Here is a 20,774-nt window from a genome sequence, read left to right as displayed (position 1 = left end):
TCCCTCTGTGCCTGTCTGTATCCTGATCTCTTATGAAGACACCAGTCATATTGAATTAGGACCCACCCATATGACCTCATTGAACCTCCTTAAAGGCGCTATTTCCAAATATAGTCATATTCTGAGGTGCTGGGGATTACAGCTTCAACATCTGAATTTTTTTGAGGGGGACACAATTTAGGCCCTAATACTGCCCAAGATAGATTTCTTTGTTTTTTATTTTTGCAATTTGGGACAGTGCTGTCATGAGCACCCTTCTTAGTGTCATTGCGTGCCCGTGTGCAGAGCCTTTCCATGTCCCCAGCAGGAAGGGTCCGGTTGTTCTGTATGCGGAACTCTTTTTCTTAAGAAATCTTTCCCTACTTGAGGGTTCAAAGACATTACCCTATATTCCCAAGTCTTAATGTTTTGCCTTTTTCATTGATTGTGGAATCTAACAGCGTGGCATACAGAGGGGTCTGCTGTTGGCATCAAAGAGCCTGTGAAGAACAGGGTCCTTCTACCCACCTGCGCTGGACATGTAAGGAGTGGGAAATAAATGTGTGAAGCTGCTGAGTTTGGGGGCTTGTGTTTCCCACAGCACGACCTATTCTACCCTGACTGATAGAGGACGCTTTTCACCTTTTGCCATAAGGCAGGTGACTGTCAGCCTCAGGTGTCAGGTGCCATGCTGGCTGCACCTGTCCATGGTGCTGTCTCATACATGCCTGGCTCTGGTCTGCTCCATGCCTCACTAATTGTTTAGCTTTATGGTGAGCCTGTATTATCTGGTAGAGAAACATCCCCCTAACGCTTGTTCTTCAGATTGTCTTGGCTAGTTTCTAAAACACATTTTATCACAAACACAGAAGTGGAGAGGATGGTACAGTGGAACACAGTCTGACTGTCTCCTGGCTCCAGCAGCGGTCAGGCCTCACCCTGGGACATTTTCTTGGTGGACTGCTGGGCCAAGCATGCTCTCCAGGACAGCGGGAGCCCTGAGCTCACTTTATTCCTCTTTGAACTGTGATGTCCTCGTCTGAGTGTTGTCTGGGCACAGTTGTCAGCACTAGGCAGCTGGCCGCTATGGACCAGACCTCCTGGAAGAAGTGGGCCCCAGAAGCAAGCACTAGTGCACAGGAATGGTCACACTTCCTGTAAAACGACGAGCTTTTCCGTGTGTTCACCAGGGACAAAAAGACTGGCAGCCTATTGCTGGCCAGGTTCCCACCCCTGCCAGTAAACGCCTGGGGGCAGACTGGCTGAAAACGCCTCTCAGTTGGGCTTCCTTCCTGCCATCTTGCCGGGCTCCTTGGACCTGCTCCTGGGGGTGACGGATGTCCTCAGCTGCAGCTTGAGATGCCTGTTTGTGGAGAGGCCCTGCCCTCCCATCCTGCCTGCCGCTATAGCCCAGCAGCCCCTCACCCTGGCATTTCCTCTCAGCCTGACAAGGGCGGCCTGTTTCCCAGTCCTAAGAAGTGTGTGACCTGAGCAGTGCCCACACCTACGGGAAACCCCTGCGGGTGTGGGCACACTTCATACCTCATACCTCCAACCTTGATGCTGTCAGACGTTGCCATGCCATTATCTCCCCAAGGCTCGGTCTTGCTGCCCCAGCCCTGCTTGGCCCTGCCAGTGCTTTGGCTGTGGTGAGGCAGGGGAGAAGAACAGGCCACAGTGGGCCGGTGGGAGGGCTGTGCTCACCTTTGCCCGGGCACTGACCACACATGTGCCTTGACCCCAGCAGAGGAGCCTGGTCCTGGGAGACGCAGCTATATATAACTTGGCCTCCATTATTCTCTCCCACAGACACACAGGAGCCCATCTGAAAGGGGTGCTTATAGATCCGATCAGGTGAGCGTCCAGGCACTGCGGTTCAAAGCCTGGCTCACTGCAGGCCAGGAGCCTCCCTGGGGCTTCACAGGAATCTTTCAGCCAGCCTATGGGGGCCTGGGACGCTGCCCCCAGGGAGGCGAGGTCAGTGCCCGCTCCTCCCTGAGGCAGTGAATCTCACTGGAGGGAGTGGCTGAACTTTGCAGGAGCAGAAGACCTCTAAGTTACAGAGCAAGTGACTCGCTTCTCTTGGATGGAAGGAGAGGCTTCAGGCCAAGGACTGAGGTGGTGACTGTCCTTCCCCCAGGGCCTTCAGGCATCCAGTCAGCTCCACCACAGAAACCCGTATCTACGGCTGTCCCCTAAGTTCTGCTTTGGGGACTTGCCAGATCACAGGGAGATGCCCTCCCCGCAGGGGTGCCCAGGCTGTATGCGAGGCTCAGAGGGAGCTGCTGGCAGCGGGGCTTGGGTGTTTTCCCTGTGCACTCACAAAACAGCCAGCACAGGGCCTTGTCCCATCAGCTCCATTAGCTGGGGCCAAGGCCACTGCCTGCTGCTCCTGGGAGATGGCTGTGCCAGAAGCAGGCAGGCCTGGGACTGGCCTCTGGTCCGGCAGGGGAAGGGCTGTTTGGGGCGTGCCTTATCACCGCCCCCCCCCCAACACACACACACACACACACACACACACACACACACAGTTATATTAGTCACCCAGGGAGCTGGGAATAGCTATGGTTGGGGTGTGTACTTGCTGCTGTGGGGGAGGCAGGTGTCGGGACAGTGCCTGACTCCTGCCTCCTTACTGGGCTCCCAGGCCTGAGGTGTATAGGGCTGCTTGTGGCATCGGCCACCTTGCCTCCCTCCCTCCTTCCCTCTCATGCTGGGCTGGCCAAGCTGTATCCCCGGAACCCTCCCCAGGATCTGCATCTTTGAAGCCATGGATACTGACAGAGGATTCAATGAATCCAAGGTCGCCAGCCGGGTGTTGACAGATGCCCGGCCACGATACTATTTCTGATTTAATAACCGAATGGGAGGCTGGCCCTTGGTAATAATTAGGGCTAATTACTGAGGAGGTGTTGACAGACGGGCTGAGAGGAAACAAACTACCTTTATCCCGGGGCTTAGAGTCAGATTACCGGCCCGTGCTATCTGCCCCTCAGAAAGTAGATGCTTCAATCACTCACCGAGGCTTCAAAGGGGCAAGGGCCCTGACAATGCGCGGGGTTTGGAAAGGAGCTATGAAGTGCGCCTTTGACTCCAACTCACCAACGGAGCCCCATTTCAGAAATGGTTTCTTTGTGAAGTTTGAGTTACTCTGGGCAAACCCGCCTCCTAGCTCAGGCCAGGCTGGGGCTGTGGCTGGCCAGCCCACCCGCCCAGTCCGTCCCAGGCTGGGCCCAAGCAGGGGGGGTGTGGTATGTTTCTTTGGCCTGAGAGTGTGTCCAGTTCTTTGTGGCCTGGAGCTGCAGGTAACAGGATCGGATCTTACCATACCAGCAGACTGTTCCCTTCCCTCATCTGGCCACAGCTTTTCCGAAGCCGTCATGGGCAGGTCTGGCCTCTTTGCAAGGCACCTGATTTATGGTAGGACCATTCCTTGGGGACCCAGGCGTCACTCACAGGGCTGCCTCCACCTCCATCTTGGGCAGTAAGCCAACATCATGGACAGGATGCTCACCCCCCAGGGGTCTTGGTGACTGAGAGGTGATGGCCTAGAGAAGGGTTGTCCTGGGGCATAGGCTGGTTGTGATGCATGTATATGCACCTGCTAACACTGCTGGACCTCCCTGCAGCTCAAAGACAGTGGGGGGGCTGTGGCCAGACTTCCATTTCCTGATGTGAAGCAGCAGCCTTGGGAAGTTTCCCAAGTGACCTGGCCTGGACTGCAGGCTGCTGCATCTGTGATATGGCTTCAAGGGGCCGCCTGGGAGAATGAGGTCTCCTGCTAAGGCTCTCACTGCTGAATGCAGGAGCTTTTCTGGGATTCTGGGCCTTGCTGTGGTCTGTCTTGATCAAGAAGGCAGGAGGGCAATGAGGCCTCACCAGGACCAGTCTGTACAGTGTCTTTCAGGTTCCAGGTGCGGCCTGGGAGGTGCAGAGGGGTTGGGCCTCTGTTCCTGCTGGCCTGGGACCGGCCAATACGGAATCTTCCCACTAGAATGGCTGTGCTACTTCTAAGAGAGGATGAGTAAGTCAGGCTGGTGGAGAACAATATTGTTAGACAGATAAGCATTCTTTGCCCTGGCATGCTGCTGTACTTCTGGAAATAACTATGACGATGGTGATGATGGTAAAAGTCACCCGTAAATTTGCATAACTGAATACTGACTACCTTGGCACTACTGTTGAATTGAAATCTGTTTATATTAAGGCAAAAATAGGATGGTAAATTATTTTAAATGGGAGAAGCACTTAAAAATTGGCATTAAAGCTGTTTAAAGTCACCTTGAGTAGAGTTAGAAATTGGCCCTAAGGCCAAAAGAATCTAAGCAGGAAACTGGGTTTTCATGATACATTAGTGGCAAGTTAAATACATTACCTGTAGTCAGAGAAAAAAATAGCACAAAAATATTGTACACTATATTTCATTTGAAAAATAGCCCCCCAGAAAATGGCCAAGAGAGTGGTGGCCCAGTGTATTACCTGATACACAGAAGCATGCCTGAGCCCCATTCCCTTTTGTTATAATCTTAAACGTTATCATGGTACAGCTGTCCCAGTAATGAAACAACATAGATACATTGTTACTGACTCAAGTCCATACTTCATTCAGTTTCTTGAGCTTTTACCTAATGTCCCTTTTCTGATCCAGAATCCCATCTAGGACACCACATTGCATTTAGTCATCATGTCTCCTTTGTCTCCTCTGGGCTGTCACAGTTTCTTCGACTTACCTTGTTTTTCTGGCCTTGACAGTTTTGAGGAGTTCTACTCGGGCCTTTTGTAGAATGTCCCTCAGCTGGGATTTGTCACTTGTTTTTCTCACGATTAGACTGGGGTTGTGGGCTCCTGGGAGCCAGACCTCAAAGATAAGTGACACCTCATATCATATCGCTGGTATAGGCTGTCAACATGACATCACTGTGGATGTTGACCTTGGTCCCTTGGCTGAGGTAGTGGTAGTCAGGCTTCTCCATTGTAAAGTTGCTCTTCCCCCCCGCTTTCCAGACTGTCCTCTCTTAGGAAGGAAGAGACTATGTGCAGCCCACACATCACGGGTGGGCGTTGTGCTCTGCCTCCGTGAGGGTGTAGCATCCACATACATTATTTGGAATTCTGTGTGAGAGATTTGTCTACTCTCCCCTACTTATTTATTTCTTTAATCATTTCTTTGCATCGGTATGAAGTCATGAATATATTATTAATATGATTACGGTTATTGTGAAATGCACTTACAGTGAGTCTTAACACATCCCCAAACCAGCACCGCCACAATTCGGATACAGAAACTGCCCCCATTACCTCAGAACTTTCCTCCTGCTGCCTCTTGGTAGTCAGCCCCCGCCCCGACCCCTGACAGCCAGCCATCTCTGCCCTCTGCCTAGTTTTGCCTTTTCCAGAATGCCATGTAACTAGGCTCACACAGAACGTAGCCTTTTACTCACCGTAATTCTCTAGCAATTCATCATGTTGCATTTATCAATAGTTTGTCCCTTTTTATTGCTCAAGGGTGTTCCATTCACCCATGGATGTCATTTGGGTTATTTTCCATTTTGGGTGATATGAACACAGTAGAACTTCTGTAAGCATTCATGTACAGGCTTTTGTTTGCTTGTAAGTTTTCACTTCTCTAGAATAAATATCTAGGGGTAGGGTTGTTGGGCAATATGATCACGTATATTTCATTTTGTAAGAAACTGCCCAGCTGTTTCCCAGAATGCATTTCGCATTCTCACCAACCATGTATAAGAATTCCAGTTGCTGCACATTCTGGCAAGCACTTGGTTTTGTCAGGTGTTTTTTCTTTATTTTAGCCATTCTAATAGTCTGCGTTTTCAATTCCATTTCAACTATGTTGTCGAGTTTATGTACATTGAGTTGTTTATAGTATTTCCTTATCATCCTTTTAGTTTTTGTGGTCTCTGTAGTGATAACCCTTCTTTCATTATTATAGTCTATTTCTTCTCTTTTTGGTTATCAGTCTAGTGAGATTTATCAAGTTTATTGATCTTTTTAAGGAACCAATCTCTAGTTTTGTTGATTTTCTTTATTATATTACTATTCTCTATTTCATTTATTTCTACCATAATCTTATTTCTTTCCTTTGGTTTGCTTTGGGCTTATTTCACTCCTCTTCTTCTAGTTTCTTAATGTGGAAGCTAGGTTGTTGATTTGAGACCTTTCTTCTTTTCTAATGTAGGCATTCAATGCTATAAAATTTCTGCTATGCCCCACTTTAGCTGCATGCTACAAGTTTTGATATTTTGTTTTTCATTTTTATTCAGTTGAAAATATTTTCTAATTTCTCTTAGGACTTCTTCTTTGACTCATTTAAAATAACCTGTTGGTTATTTAAAAGTATGGTGCTTATTTTCCAAATATTTTGAGATTTTTATGTTATCTTCCTGTTGCTGGTTTCTAGGTTAATTCCATAAGTTAGAGAACATACTTTGTATGCTTTTGGTTCTTCATTTTTTAAAGGCTTGTTTTATGACCCAGGATATGATCTGTCTTGATGGATGTTCCGTGTGCATTTGAGAAGAATGTTTTTCTGTTGTGTGGAGTGTTTTCATAATGTTACCTAGGTCAACCAGGTAGATGGTATTAGGGCCTCTGTGTAACTTCCCGGCCACTTGCTCGATCAGTTACTAAGGTGGAGTTTAAGTCTCTGGCTAAGATTACGTGTTTGTTTATTTCTGCTTTCAGTTCCATCAGTTTTTCCTTCGTGCATTTTGAAGTTCTGTTGTTAGAATAATATACATTTAGGACTTTTATGTCTTCTTGATGAATCGATGCCTTTTATCTTTATGTATTCTTTTTATCCCTGATAATACTCCTTGTTCTAATGTCTACTTTTTCTGATATTAATATATCCACTCCAACTTTCTTTTATTGTTTGTGTATCTTTTTCATCTTTTTACTTCTTATCTGTTTTTAAATTAAAATGGGTTTCTTCTAGATAACTTATAGTTTTTTTTTCCAATAGCTTATAATTGTTGGGTCTTATAATTAGCATGTTGAGAGCATTTATATTTATTGTAATCATTGATATGGTTCTATTTTGGTCTACCATTTTGTTGTTTTCTCTTTCTCCTCTAGTGTTTTGTTCTTTTCTCTCCTCTTTTTTGCCTTCTTTTGGATTATTTGGATATTTTCAAATACTCTGTTTAAATTTTTCTATTGGCTCTTTGGCTATATCTTTTTGTATTATATATTATGTTTTTAATGTTTGCTCTAGGGATTACAGTACATACTTAACCTTTCGCAGTCTTCTTGGAGTTAATATTTTTTTTCATTTCAAGTAAAATATAGAAGCCTTGCAACCATATGGGTCCCCTTACCTTCCACCTTCATGTGATAGCTGTTATATTGAAAAACCTGCCAGACAGTGTTCTAATTTTAACAATATACATGTTCACTTAAAAGTTGAAAGCTTGTTTTTTATATTTGCCTGAATATTTACCATTTCCCTTACTCTACCTTCTTGAAATTCCACATTTCTTTCTGATTATCATTTCTTTTCAGCTATAGAACCCCCTTTAGAATTTCTTTTAGAGCACATCTGCTGGCAAGAAGCTATCTTAGTTTTTCCTCATCTGCGAATATCTCTATTTTGCCTTCACTCCCAAAGGATCATTTGCTTGATATACAGTTCTTTTCTTTAAGTGCTTTAAAGATATTCCACTGTCTTCTGGCTTTCATGGTTTCTGATGAGAAATCCACACTCATTCAAATTATTTCCTTATGTATATTTTAAAATTATTTTTAATTATTTTGAAATTATTTTTTAACAATTTAATTATGTGTTTGATAAAATTTGTGGTTTTACCCTACTTATGATTCATTTGAGTTCTTGAATGTGTAAATTTTTGTCTTTTCCCAAATTTGTGAAATTTCAGGCATTATTCAAGTAACTAAGTTCTGAAATGTCCTTTTAAAATTTTTTTTTATTTCTCTGCTGAGAACTTTTCTTCATTTCAAGTGTATTTACCTTTGCTTCATGGAGCATAATCATAAAAGCTGCTTTAACATCCTTATCTGATATTTCCAACATCTGAATCATCTCTAGGTTGGCATCTGTAAGTTGTTTTTTCCCTTGAGAGTTGGTCTCATTTCCTGGTTCTTGGTATGTTAAATAATTTTGTATTGTATCCTAGACATGTCCTGGATTGAGTATTATGTTGGGTCCTCTGGAGAATATTGAGTTTTTGTTAGCAGGCAGTCAGCCCAGTGAGCTTTGCATCACAAGTTCTGTCTTGCCCTCTGTGGGCTATGGCTATCTCATTTCAATTTTCAAAGCTTTTGAAATGCTACTTTGGGTCTGTCCCATACATCAGCCACTCCAAGGTCAGTCTGAGACATAGGTGGTGGTTTAAATCTTAGTCCAGTTCTTAAAGTAGGTGGTGCTTTGGGCCTGTCCCAGGCATATGCAGCTCAGGAATGAGCCTGGGAGTTTTGTGCGCATTCACTGAATTAAGGGACCTTTTTCATTATCTCTCTCCTCTCTGCAGTTCTCCCCCCACCCTCCCACACACACACCCATGCTGCAGGAACCCCTTCCCCTGGTTATTCTGACCAGAAAGACGGGTGTTTCCCTTAGAGTTACTTAGTCCACACAGCTCCCTGTCTAGGGCTTATCCCTGGGGCAGCACTGAAAGAGAAGAGAAAAACAAACCTTCAGGGATTTCCTCTCACATTCTTTAGACTTTTTCTCTTTACAGAAATTAGGGGTTTCTATCTAAGTTTCAGCCACCACTGCCTTGTAGCTTTGCAACCTGGACCTACCCTCAAGGTAATGTTGCAAGACATAAAAATAAAAACAGGAAGCTTGTCCCAGTACAGGTCACTTCTCCAAGTTTTTGCTCGCCTCCAAAATCTGTCTGCTATTGTTCACTTTTCAGAGTTTTCAAGTAATTGGGTTTTTTTTATATCTTGTTCGTTAGTCACAATCAGCCGGAGAGAGAGGCAATAGTGAACTTATTTCATCCTGGCTAGAACCAGAAGCCTCTCAATGTAGTTTTCATTTACATTTCTCCATGAGTGAGGGTAAGCATCTTTTCATATGTTTAAGGGTCATTTTCATATTTTTTTTGTGAATTGCCTTTTTATGTCTTTTGTCCATTTTTCTATTTGGACTTTAGTCTTTCCTTGATTTTAAAGAGTTCTATATATTTTACAGATACTAGACATTTATCTATTTTTACATGAAAAAGATAAAAAATTATTGTTTAGTGTTTATCTTCTTAGTTGGTATTGCATGTGGGATTTTCTCTTAACAGGTTATTATTTGTAAATATGGAAGCTATTGAGCTCTTTTTGTTTTATTTCCTGCTACCATATGAATTTTTTTTAATGTTTGAATCTGCTTTATCATTGATTATCTAGGGCTGTCATGTATGCCATCATGTCATCGGAAAATAGTTTAAATTCTTCTTTTCCAATTCATATGCCTCTAATTGATTTTTCTTGGTTAACTGAATTGACTTAAACCTCCAGTATAATGTTGAATAGTAGTATAGACGATGGGTATTCTGATCTTAGTGGAAGTATCTCCAATATTTCTTCATAGCAATGCGTTGGTTTTAGAACTAAGGAGGGTTTATGTGTGCATGTATTTTATCATTTTTAAGAAACCCATTGGTTTCTGTCTGCTTAATCTGTGGAAATAATTACATGACTTTTCTCAATAGAGCTATTAATACACTATGTGACATTAATGGATTTCCTAATTGAGCCAACCTTGCATTCCTGGGATAAATTCCATTTGGTCATCATATATTATTTTCTTAATTTGATGTTGTATTCTGTTTGCTAATATTTTATTTACTATTTTTGTGTGATATTCATAAGTGATATTGGTCTCTACTTTCCTTCTGATCAAAGCTTTAATTATACTTCATGAATTGTGGTATGTAGTGTTTTGCATTGCCATTTAAAAAATTTGTGGTTTAAGTATTTACCCTTTCGCCTAAAAGTCATTTAATAAATGGTTTTAAATTTTTCGTTGAAAGGATATTTTGGGTTTTTTTTTAAAAAAGATTTTTATTACAAAATATAGTTAAGATACAACATTATATCAGTTTCAGGTGTACACCATAGTTGTTCAACATTTGGTTTTTATTTTGTTAATTTCTGGTTTAATTACACTCTAGTAATATCTCTTATATTTCTTATTTATAGAATTTACTGATGTTTTCTTTGTGACTCAGTATAAAATCAACTTTTACACATGTTCATGTACACTTGAAAAAAAGGTGTAGTCTGTTATCAGAGTGTAAAGTTCCATATAGATCCATAATATCTGCCCTGTTGTGTCTTCTATCGCCTTACTTATTGTCCCCTGGATCTGACTTGTACTAAGAGTGGTACATTGTGTTCTCCAACTATTAGTGAGTCTTTTCTGTGACTCCTTGTATCTCCATAGTTTCTGCTATTTCTAAAGGTAATATTTCTGTTATTTAGCACATAGATACTCAGAACTGTTATATATTCATTGTGAATTTCAGCTTTTAGTATTAGAAAGTGTCTGGCTTTGTCAAATCAAATGCCTTTTGGCTATAATTCAACTTTGTTGATATCAGTTTTCAACCTCTGCTTTCTTATTGTTTCCATGTGCCTGATATAACTGTCCATCTCTAATTTTAGACTTTTGGAATCACTTTAACTTTTTTTGTTTCTTAGTGACTTTTTTTTTAACTTTATTGGGGAACAATGTGTTTTTTTGGGAAACAATGTTTTTTTTCCAGGACCCATCAGCTCTAAGTTAAGTTGTTGTCCTTCAATCTTAGTTGTGGAGGGCACAGGTCAGCTCCAAGTCCGGTAGCCATTTTCAATCTAGTTGCAGGGGGTGCAGCCCACCATCCCATGCGGGAGTCATACTGGCAACTTTGTTGTTAAGAGCACATGCTCTAACCAACTGAGCCATCCGGCAGCCCACCGGCAGCTCAGCTGCAGCTCAGCTCAAATTATCTTCAATCTCGTTGTGGAGGGCGCAGCTTACTGGCCCATATGGAAATTGAACCGGCAACTCTGTTGCTCAGAGCTCACACTCTAACCAACTGAGCCACTCGGCTTCCCCTCTTACTGACTTCTTAATATTCTGAGTATGAGTCTTTTATTAGATATACTGTTGTGAATATGTTCTCCCTATCTGTAGCCTCATTTTTGTTGTCATCATTTTGTAGCCTTGTTTTTACTTCTTTAAGGTCTCTTGATGGGAGTTTTGAGCTTCATGCATGTAAGATTGGAGTTTTTTCATTTTCAATTTTGTGGGGTATTCTATTGTATGGATGTACCAAATTTATCTCATTCTGTAGTTGATGGTCACTTGGGTTGTTTCTAGTTTTTATTATTATGCACAATACTATTATGAACATTCTTGTACAAATCTCTTTGTATATGTGTGAATATTTCTTTAGGGTATTGATCTAAGAATGGGTTGCTGGGTCATAAGGTGTGCAAAATAGTCCCAGATTGTTCCCCAAGTGATTGTTTCGGTTTATGCTCCCTTTAGCACTGTAGGGGATTCCAGTTGTCCCACATCTTCGTCAACATTTGACAGACTGTTTAATATTTTGCTAATATGCTAGGAGTGTAATTATATCACATTGTGGTTTTGACAGGCATTTCCAAGATTATTAATTAGGTTAAACATCTTTTCATATGTTATTGGCCATTTGTGTTTCTTGTGAAATGTCTATTCAAGTCTTTTGCTCATTTTTCTTTTTTCATTTGTTTCTATTATATTGATGTGTGTGTGCTTTATTCTGGATATGAGTCCAGTGTGGCTTTGTCCTTCCCCGCCCCTCCCCCCCAGGATGCTTTTATATGTTTAAACCTACAGAAAAGTTACAAGTATGGTATTATTTAATGAATACCTATATATCCTTCACCTGTGTTCACCAGTTGTTAGCATTTTACCATATTTGTTTTACCTCTCTGCCTATATACATGCATGTAGATAGAGAGAAAGAGATTTTTTTTTTCTGAAACATTTGAAAACATATTGCAGACATCATGACATTTCACCCCCAAAATACTGTAGACTAGCAATAAAGACATTCTCCTACATAAAATACCATTATTTTTCTCGAGAAATTAATAGTAATTCCATATTATCTGCAGTCCACATTCAAATTTTCACAATTGTTCCAAACATGTCCTCTGTGCCCCGCCCCCTTTTGATCCCGGATCTAATCAAGGTTCCCACACTACATTTGGTTGTAATGCCTCTTTAGTCTCTTAATTTAGAGGAGTGACCCTGCGTTTTGCTATTGTTTCTCTTGACCTTGATGTTTTGGGTAAATCTGAGCTAGTTTTCTAGTCTGGTGTTCCATAATCTGGATGTGTGATTATTTCTTGCATGTTGTTGGCACAGATATAGCAGGATGGCGCCATGTCTTCTTGCATCACCTCAGGAGATAAGTGATGTCAGTTTGTTTACTATTGGCGTTGCCAGTTTTGATCAGATGGTGAAGGTTGTAACAGCCGGATGTCTCCATTGTAAGAGAACCTTTTCCTTTTGTGATTAGTAAGTAATCTGCAGATTAATACCTTGGCACTGTGCAAATCATCTGTTTCCCAATAACCTTTCACCCCACTGGGTACTTTTTCAAATCTGAGTGGTGATTTTTATAGTTGCTTGCTCTCTACGTATAGTTTCAGTTCTCTCTTCTTATTTTTTAAAAACCATTAAGCACTCTTATTTTATATACTTGAATGCATTGCTCTGAGGGGGTCTAGTTCTGCTTCCTGTTGTTTCTGATGGTTCTCACTCATGGTGCCATGTTTCCTTGTTTGTTTTTAATGAGTCTTGACTACGAGCCTGCATTTCATAGGACTGTATCTGTGAATTCATTGAGGCCTGAGTTGAAGGTGGGCTCCTTCCCGAGAGACTTCACAGACTGAAGTTTTGGGGACCTCCCAAAGTGGTGTGAATTAGGGCTGAAACCTGAGGGCTGGCTTTATTCTGGCACCTTTGGGTGCAGCTTTAGTTCTGGTTCAGGCTAGCACTGAGCATATAGCCCTGTGGGGTCTCATCTTCATGGGGATGCTCCTTTAAGATTACCTACCTTGCGAAGGCCCTAGGATTTATCTTTTGTTGTCCCAGAAGCCTTGCGAACTGAGACTCCAGGTCACTAGTGTACAGCAAATGCCGTCAGGGCAGGAGCCAACTGCAGGCTCCACAGACCTCAGTAGGTTTGATTTTTACCTCTGAAGATTCCAGACTTTTTAAAAACCAACTTAGTGATGTATTGAAGATGTTTTAAAATTTTTATCAGCATTTTTATTTGTTTCTTTTGAGGGGGAGGGCCAATCAGGACATTCATCCTGATAGAGAGTAGTACCCCCCTAAGTCTGTGCTGGTTATAGAACGCTCAGATGCTTCGTAGGGTTGCTGGAGCTGGATATGTGCCCTTGTCTGGCACCCATACAGGGCTGAGGGTCCTGTTTGAGGTGCTCCCAGAATCCCATGCTGCCTGTTCTTATCCTCTCTCTCTCACACAGTTAATGAGACAGGACCAGGTGGGCTGGGACAGGCAGGGGCGGTAACCAGCATCTCTGAGTGACGGCTACCCCGCCTTGGCTAGCTTCTGGTGCTCTTTCTTGATTTCTAGGCTTCTTCAGGGAGTAGTGGTCCTGTTGAGTAAAAGGAAAGGGCTCCATGAATGACTGAGTGCAGGGCAGGTGCCGGGGCAGACCTGTGACCTGTTCATGGGTCCAGCTGTGGGACACACAGATGTGTGAACCCCTCAGCAGCCCAAGAATGTCAGTTAGGGACCTGTGGTCTCTGAGCACCAGCCCCTTCCCTGGCCCTGCCTCCTCTGCCTCTCAAATTGCATGGGTTCTGTCTGATGGTGCAGCCCCCATGGGCTGTGGCAGGTCTCCACCAGCACCTGGTTGTTTGCGTATGAGCTCCTGCCTCTGCCATGAGGGTGCCCTCGGATCCCTGTGACTGCTGGACCTGCTTGAGGCATGTGGCCTTGGTGGGAGGGCGAGCGCCAGGTGCAGCCCTGGCTGCCCGCTGCTCCCCACACCTGGGGGAAGGCTGGGGTTCCCTCTCTGTGGGGATAACCTTGAGGCCTACCAGGCTGCTGCTGCTGGGGGAACATAGGGAGAATGCTGACGTCCATCTGTGGGCTGAGGGCCTGTAGGGCTTCTGGGGGGCATGTGTAGCATCAGTTGGAAAGGCTGTCAGAGGTGTGCAAATTGTGTCAGATTGTCTTTCTTTTTAATTTTTAAAAGAATGTGTCTCACTTTGACATCTCGAAGAGCAGGCAGAATACAAAGTTGTGCTCGATGGATTAAGTTTCATGTTCCTTTGCCCTCCGGGAGGAAGAGACAAGTGATAGAACAGGGAAAGGAGGCGGTGGCCGGTATCACACATCGGCCTTACGCAAGGGGCTGCGGCCTCCGCTCCGGGCGGCCCGGTGCCAGGGGAGATAGGATAATGCGATTATTCTCAATTAGATTAATAAAGAATAATTAGATGTCATAAATCAAGTAATCGTAGGATATTGTCATGGGAAAAATATGTAGCTAGAATTAATTAGTTTTCAAATAAAGCATTTATTTTAATTGCTTGAAATGATGGAGCTCTTAATTGCAATGCCTCATTTTGGCCTGAGCATTTTTGTTGTTGTAACAACATGACGAGTTTGTTCCCTGCAGTTCTGGGAAAACAATAGAGGAGAACTTGATTTCATCACCTCAGAGTGAGCCTTGTACTGGTGAGGCTCTGGAAACTCCCATCAGGCCCCAGGCAGGTGGCAAGTGTGGGCTGGGCTTTGGTTGGCGCCGCGTGTGTATGTGTGTGTGTGCATGTATGTGCGTGCCCATAAACGTGTGCATGCATATGTGTGTGTGTGCATGTGTAGGTGCATGTGCATGTGTGCGTATGCATGAATGTAGTGTGTGTGTGTGTGTGTGTGTGTGTGTGTGTGTGTGTGTGCACGTTAGGACTGCATAATGGGAGTCCTGGAAAGGTGGCCAGTCAGACTCTATGGCCTGGACTGAATGGTGAGGTGCCTTTCATCCTGGACTGGGACTTTTCTATCAGGTGGAGGTGATTTAGTGGAGTCTGCATTCTTGGGTTTCTCCGAATCTGGGGCCCTGCAGCCCTGTGTCGTTGTCAACCAGTTGTTCTTAGGGGGCAAACACAGCACAGGCAGGCTGTGACTTCTGAGGGCCCAGCAGCTGCTCCTCTGAACTTGTCCACCAAGTCAGCCTGCCCACGGGTAGCCACTGAAGGGCCTGCGACTGGCAGTGTCTCCAGGTCGCTTATCTGTCTCATGCTAGCGCAGAGGCCATGGATCGTGGAGCAGTATGGAGTTGGGGCCCTCTGCTCCCTGCAGGAGGCTGTCCTTGTGTTTGGGAAGAGTCCGTTGGCCTTTAGACAAAGGTGAGAGAGGTTGTTAGGCTGAAAACCCTGAAAGAGAGAGAGAGGGAAACAGAGCCTTGGCCATTTGTAAAGCATGTTCCCAGGGACCTCACCCCTCTCTTTGAAACCCTATGACAGGCAAGATCTAGTGGTAGAGTGGCCAGTAAGGGTGACCATCCACCCTAGAGTCAGAGACTGGAGCCACCCCTTCCTGGCCCTGGCCCTATAGTGTCTGTTGTGGGTCATTAAGATCTAGGACCCAACCCTACTCCTAATGGCCTCACGGTGGCCAGGCTTCAGCTGGCCTGGCAGCTGACAGCACACTCCTGCCGGGTCTCTGCAGCCTGGTGTCACCGCACACCTGCAGCTCTGGTAGTCTCCAGGCTTCGGTTGCTGCTCTCCCTTTGCTCTCTGGTGACCTGGAGCCCCCTGGGCTTTGCAGGGTCCCCAGCTGCCTCAACAGTGGCATTTCTTAGGCATTTTGAACCTTTTGCTCCAGTCAAACTCTTCTGGATCTCTTCTGAAGATAGACTAGAAGGAAAGGGCCTGGGATGCTTTTAAGGAGGGGAGATACAGGGCTTGGCGTTTAAGGGGATGGCTGAAGTGGTACCCTGGACTGGCACCCAGTTGAGAAACCCACACCTCTCCTGCCTCTGTGCCTGTGCGTGTGCCCAGCCTCGTCCTGCAGCCCCCTTCTGCATGGGCCTCTGTCCTGGGCCTGGAACCCCCTCTCACCCATGGCATCAGCCTCCTGGCCAAGGCGCCCTCCTGGAGGAACCCTTCCTGTCTTCTTTGCCTTTGTTCTTTTGCTTGCCCCAGTTCCTCCGGTGGCTGTGGCCACCATAGTCATTGGGTACGTGGCCTCCTCATTGCTCTGCGTGCAGGCTTCAGGTGGGTGGGCTGGGTACTATCCCAGAGCCTAACACCTTCAGCCTAGCCCGGGGCCTGCAGTCAGACAGATGTGCCCCCTGGCTGTAGGAGCAGGTCATTTCTAGTTCTGCCCCTACTCCCAACAGCTGCTGAGAGCAGCCACCCTGCACTATCAAGTCCCTGGCTGCCGGTGGGACTGAGGTGGTGTAAGAGGACATGGGCCTCCAGGGACTCTGCAGGATTGCGTGGTTGGGGTAGGCTTAGTGGGAACATTGGATGGCTTCTTCTTGCGGGTGGATGGACCCTAACAGGCCTTAAACACAGGACTACTGATAGGAGAAAGGGTCTCTTTATCATCTGTGATAGCAGCCCTCCTGGAGGTGGCAAGGTGATTTGGTTCCCTGCCCCTTGCCCACACTGCCGCGTCAGTCCCTCTGCCCCTTAGTGGCAGCGTGCAGGCTCTGGAGCTCTCCAGAGCACGCCTGAGCCTGGGGGGCCTAGGGCCGCTCACTAGACCATTCCTTCCCCAATAGTAAAGGGTGCTGCCTGCTCGGAGGTGGCAGTCATGATTAACAGTTGTGGGTGTTCAGGTCCAGGACCCAGTGGGCGGCATTGGCAGCACATGCGACGAACAGGCTCCTCTCCGTCTCCTGGAACCCAGGGACTACACCCGCTCTGAATTTTCTGTGAGGATTAATTGGAGTGGGCTCCCCGAGGGAGAAGCTAGAGCAAGGCCTGGAAAGAAGGCAGAACTCAGCCAGGCCCAGAGGCAGCCCGAGTGGGACGGCGCTGGTGTGGCCAGTGGGATGCAGGGAACTGGGAGGCGCAGCTGGTGGGTGGGCTGGAATTCTGTCCTGGGCAAGTATGGCTGAAGGAGGGTGTGTTCTGTACCCACCCCGGATGGCACATGTTGGGACTATGGTGGACTCACTTGGGTGCAGAAGTCAGCAGGCAGGTGGAAGAGGGGGTGAAGGGGTGGGTAGCACCCAGGGAGGCCTCCTGCTGCCTTCCTGAAGGGGGACAGATGGGTCACTTATATGCCCTCCCTTGGTCCCCAGGTGACTGCACCCGCGCCCAGCATGGAGGCCCCACCACCCCCACCGCCAGACCCCCAGTTTGTTCTCCGAGGCACCCAGTCAGCGGTGCATGCACTGCATTTCTATGGAGGAGCCCAGGGGCAGGGGCGCCCACTTCTCCTCTCAGGGTGAGTAGCTGTTGCCGACCCGCCCCCAGGGATTAGCCCAGGGTGAAGTTGGGGTTGGGGGTAGCATGAGCCTGGTGCTCATTTGGAGGTCCTAGTAAGGGGCTCAGGCTGCCTATCACCCGGGCATACTGTGCTTTTAGAACCCACTCGACATGCTGTCCCCTTTGGCCTCACCCCCTCGGGGACGACAGGGACACAGGCCCTCTCTGTTACAGGTGCCACCCAGTTTGCACTGTCAACAGCGGCCCTTCCTCCCCCTGTAGAGAAGCAGGCTCTGCTTAAGGGGGCCCTCAGAGGCTCCAGAGGGCCCCCTTGGAAGAGGAGCATGTGCCACTTTTACTCTTAGTTCATATTTAGAGCTGTCACCTAAAATAAAAACTTGAGCAGCTGGAACACCTGGTCCACCAGCAGTGTGGTCTCCAGGTGGGCCCTGCAGAGTGTGCTGGGCATGGCCTCCCTCCTCTGACACCTCCTCCTGACCCTGCCCCTGACTTGTCTGAACAGGTCGCTGAGTGGGCTAGTGCACATCTGGAGCCTGCAGACACGGAGAGCGGTCACCATCCTGGACGGCCACAGGGGCCAGTGTGTGACCTGGCTGCAAACACTGCCCCAGGGACACCAGCTACTCAGGTAGGTCTCAGTGGCACAGTGTGGTCCAAAAGGAGCCAAGTTGTGGCCTTCAATGGGGACCAGGAGCTCTCCAGTGGAGGCCCTCGTGGCCTGCCCTGACCACCAGGGGCCCTGCCCCCAACAGCAGACTAGGGTGTGACCTTTCCTCTCAGCCTATCCTGAGGCAGTACGTTCAAGGTGTGCTGGGTGCTGTCCAGGCTGGTGCCCAGTGAGAAGGGCCTGATGAACGTATAGGAAGACACCGTCCATAGCCCGGCATCACCTGTGGCCTGAGCAGAGCCTGCCTGGCCTGCTACAGCTCCCCAGTGGCGAGAGCTGGGGACCTATAGCTAAACTCAAGGCTTCTCCTTGGAGAAGCCTCAGCTCCCCTCCCACAGGCCCTGAGGCCCTGGTATCATGACACTGCTCTGCTGAGTGACTTTCTCCTCGGCCATGAAGCCACCTTCCTACAAGGTGGTGAAGACTGGTTGCCAGGGCGGCACACAGAGCCTAAGCCTAAAGCTCACCAGGCTGGTCGGGGCTGCACTCCACACCCTGATACAGCCGCCTCCAGGGCCACTGGGAACATCACACAGGTGCCCAGGTCTGCGGCACTTGGGGCTGGCCATCACAGGGTCAGCAGAAAGTGGCAGGAGCAAGGGTAGCCTGACATTCGCGGTGGAGGAGTTGGCTGCGTTTGCCGAGGCCATGGTGGGCCTGGCCTATGAGTGTCACAAGGGGCCATGAGGTGCTGGAGGCTGGGCAGCAGAGTAGGGAGTGGCTGTTTTCTGGCACTGCTGCCATGACCTTGTAGAGGTAACAGGCCTGGGACTCCAGGAGCCAGGTGGGCCAGGAGGCCACAGGAAGGGGCAGGCAGGTGGGTGAGAAAGCAAATTGGAAGGTGCTTCCCTGCTTCCCATGGGGAGAGGGAGGGACAGGGCAGGGCACAGACCTGGAGGGTATGCAGGAAGCTGGGTGCCCGCCTGGCTTCCAGAGCTGGCCATTGTCTTGGGTCACACTGACATCTACCCCAATTCGGGCACCGCTGCCCCAGTCCAGGAAGCCACCAAGTCAAAGTGCCACACTCCTGACACTCTCTGCCCTAGCACTCCGGGACTGTTTTCTTGCTCTGGACTTGGAGCCTGGACATCTGGGCACCACTGAGCCAGTCCCCGGAGGATGAAGCCAGGTCCCCGCTGGTCTGCATAACACTGTTATGCCAGATTCATGTGGCTCCCACCACCCTGAAGGTGGCTCTCAGGTGACCGAGAGACCAGAGGTGTCGGTGCAGGCTGTGGCCCTGGACGTGTGTGCTCATAGAACCCTCACGGGGCCTTGCCTCCTTCCTGGCCTGGCTGGCCCAGATGCGTGTCCGCACCCCTCACTTGCTGCACAGTGCCCTTATGGTTTTGGTCTTCCCCTGGTAGTAGAGTAGACGTCATGTGCAGATACCCCACTAAGACACTTGCACTGAGAGCTGCCATTTGTAATTGTTCCTGCAGAATTTTCAGCCGAGGCGTAGGCCCTTCTTGGCCTCCTGCTCCTCTAGGGCCCAGGCAGTCTCTGGGAACCCCCAGCCATGAGTGCCTGGGTGCCTGATGCCCTGCTCTCAGGCTTCGCTCCTCGGAGAGTCGGGCCAACGTGGTGCAGGGTGGCAAGCTCCTGGTGTGGCCTGTAAGCATATGTTGGATGGTGCACCCCCCCCCCCGCCGCCCTTCCATCTGGGATGGCACTGCAGCATCCAGGCAGGAGGCCTGCGGGTCAGCAGGTCTGCAGCGCAGATGTACAGGTGCTTGGAATGTCCAGGTGCGTTTATGTTGCACTAGAGGCCGTGCACCCAGCTGTGTTTAGAAGCCAAGTCTCTCCAAAGTGGCTCTTGAGGGAGGAAGGTGAGCTTTTATGTCAAGGAGAGGCTGGAGGACAGAAAGCAGGGAGCCAGGGGCTCTGGCCCTCGCCAGGCTGTACACAGGGCTCCGGGAAGCCCAGGGGCTGCTCCACAGGCGCCCCCCAACCCCACCCACAAGCTGGAGGACGCACCTGTGCCCTTGACAGCTGCCTAGGTGGGTCTGTTTTCTGCCTTTTTAATTGTGAGATGTAACATACTCACAGAAAAGTGCACAGAACAAGTTTGCAGACTGCTGTATTATCACAGAGTGGACACCTGTGTAACCACTCCCAGCAGGAAGCAGAGCACTGCCAGCCCTGCCACTCACCCCGTCCCAGAGGCAGCCCCTCGTGCCTCTTCATGCTTTACCACCTGAATGTGCATCTCCAAAGGCAGATTCACTTTTTTCTGTGTTGTTTTTTTTTTAACTTAAAAAAGTGGAACCATGCGGAACAGCTTCCTGTGTGTCTGACTTCTTTCACTCATCTCTGTCTTTATGAGATCCACCACGGTGCACGTGGCTATGGCACGCTGTGTGTGCATTCTCTGTGTGGTACTCCATGGGCAAGTATACCCAGATCACTTATATTCTACTGTTGGCGGACATCCGAGTTGTCTACTTGGGCCTGCTGTGAATAAAGTGGAAGAAGGCTCCCCTCCAGGCCTCCTAGTGCCAGATACATTTGTGTCTACAGTGTGGACCCCATACTCAGAGGTGGGACACCCGGGCCACAGGGTACATGCATATTGGGCCTCCCCAGGGGCGCCAGGCTGCACTCACCCCAGTGCAACGAGTGCTCCCACCCCCTGCTGCCACCTGGGGCTGAGGAGATTCTGGGTGTGGCTGTCCC

General features: G+C 47.7%; 1 protein-coding gene across 2 annotated transcripts in view; it reads left to right on the top strand.

Moving 5' to 3' along the window:
- Positions 1-20,774, top strand: part of GNB1L (G protein subunit beta 1 like) — a 54,689-nt gene that overhangs the window by 7,747 nt on the left and 26,168 nt on the right. For both annotated transcript variants that reach the window (XM_019626932.1, XM_019626933.1), the window contains exons 2-3: positions 17,284-17,429; positions 17,934-18,059. In XM_019626932.1, coding sequence (XP_019482477.1) covers positions 17,305-17,429; positions 17,934-18,059 — 251 coding nt within the window. In that variant the 5' untranslated portion in view covers positions 17,284-17,304. The remainder of the gene's footprint in view (positions 1-17,283; positions 17,430-17,933; positions 18,060-20,774) is intronic.

This window comes from Hipposideros armiger, unplaced genomic scaffold (genome assembly GCF_001890085.2).
Source record: "Hipposideros armiger isolate ML-2016 unplaced genomic scaffold, ASM189008v1 scaffold_694, whole genome shotgun sequence".
Taxonomy (NCBI): domain Eukaryota; kingdom Metazoa; phylum Chordata; class Mammalia; order Chiroptera; family Hipposideridae; genus Hipposideros; species Hipposideros armiger.
Note: the sequence above shows the minus strand (reverse complement) of the source record. Positions and strands in the feature narration are given on the sequence as shown.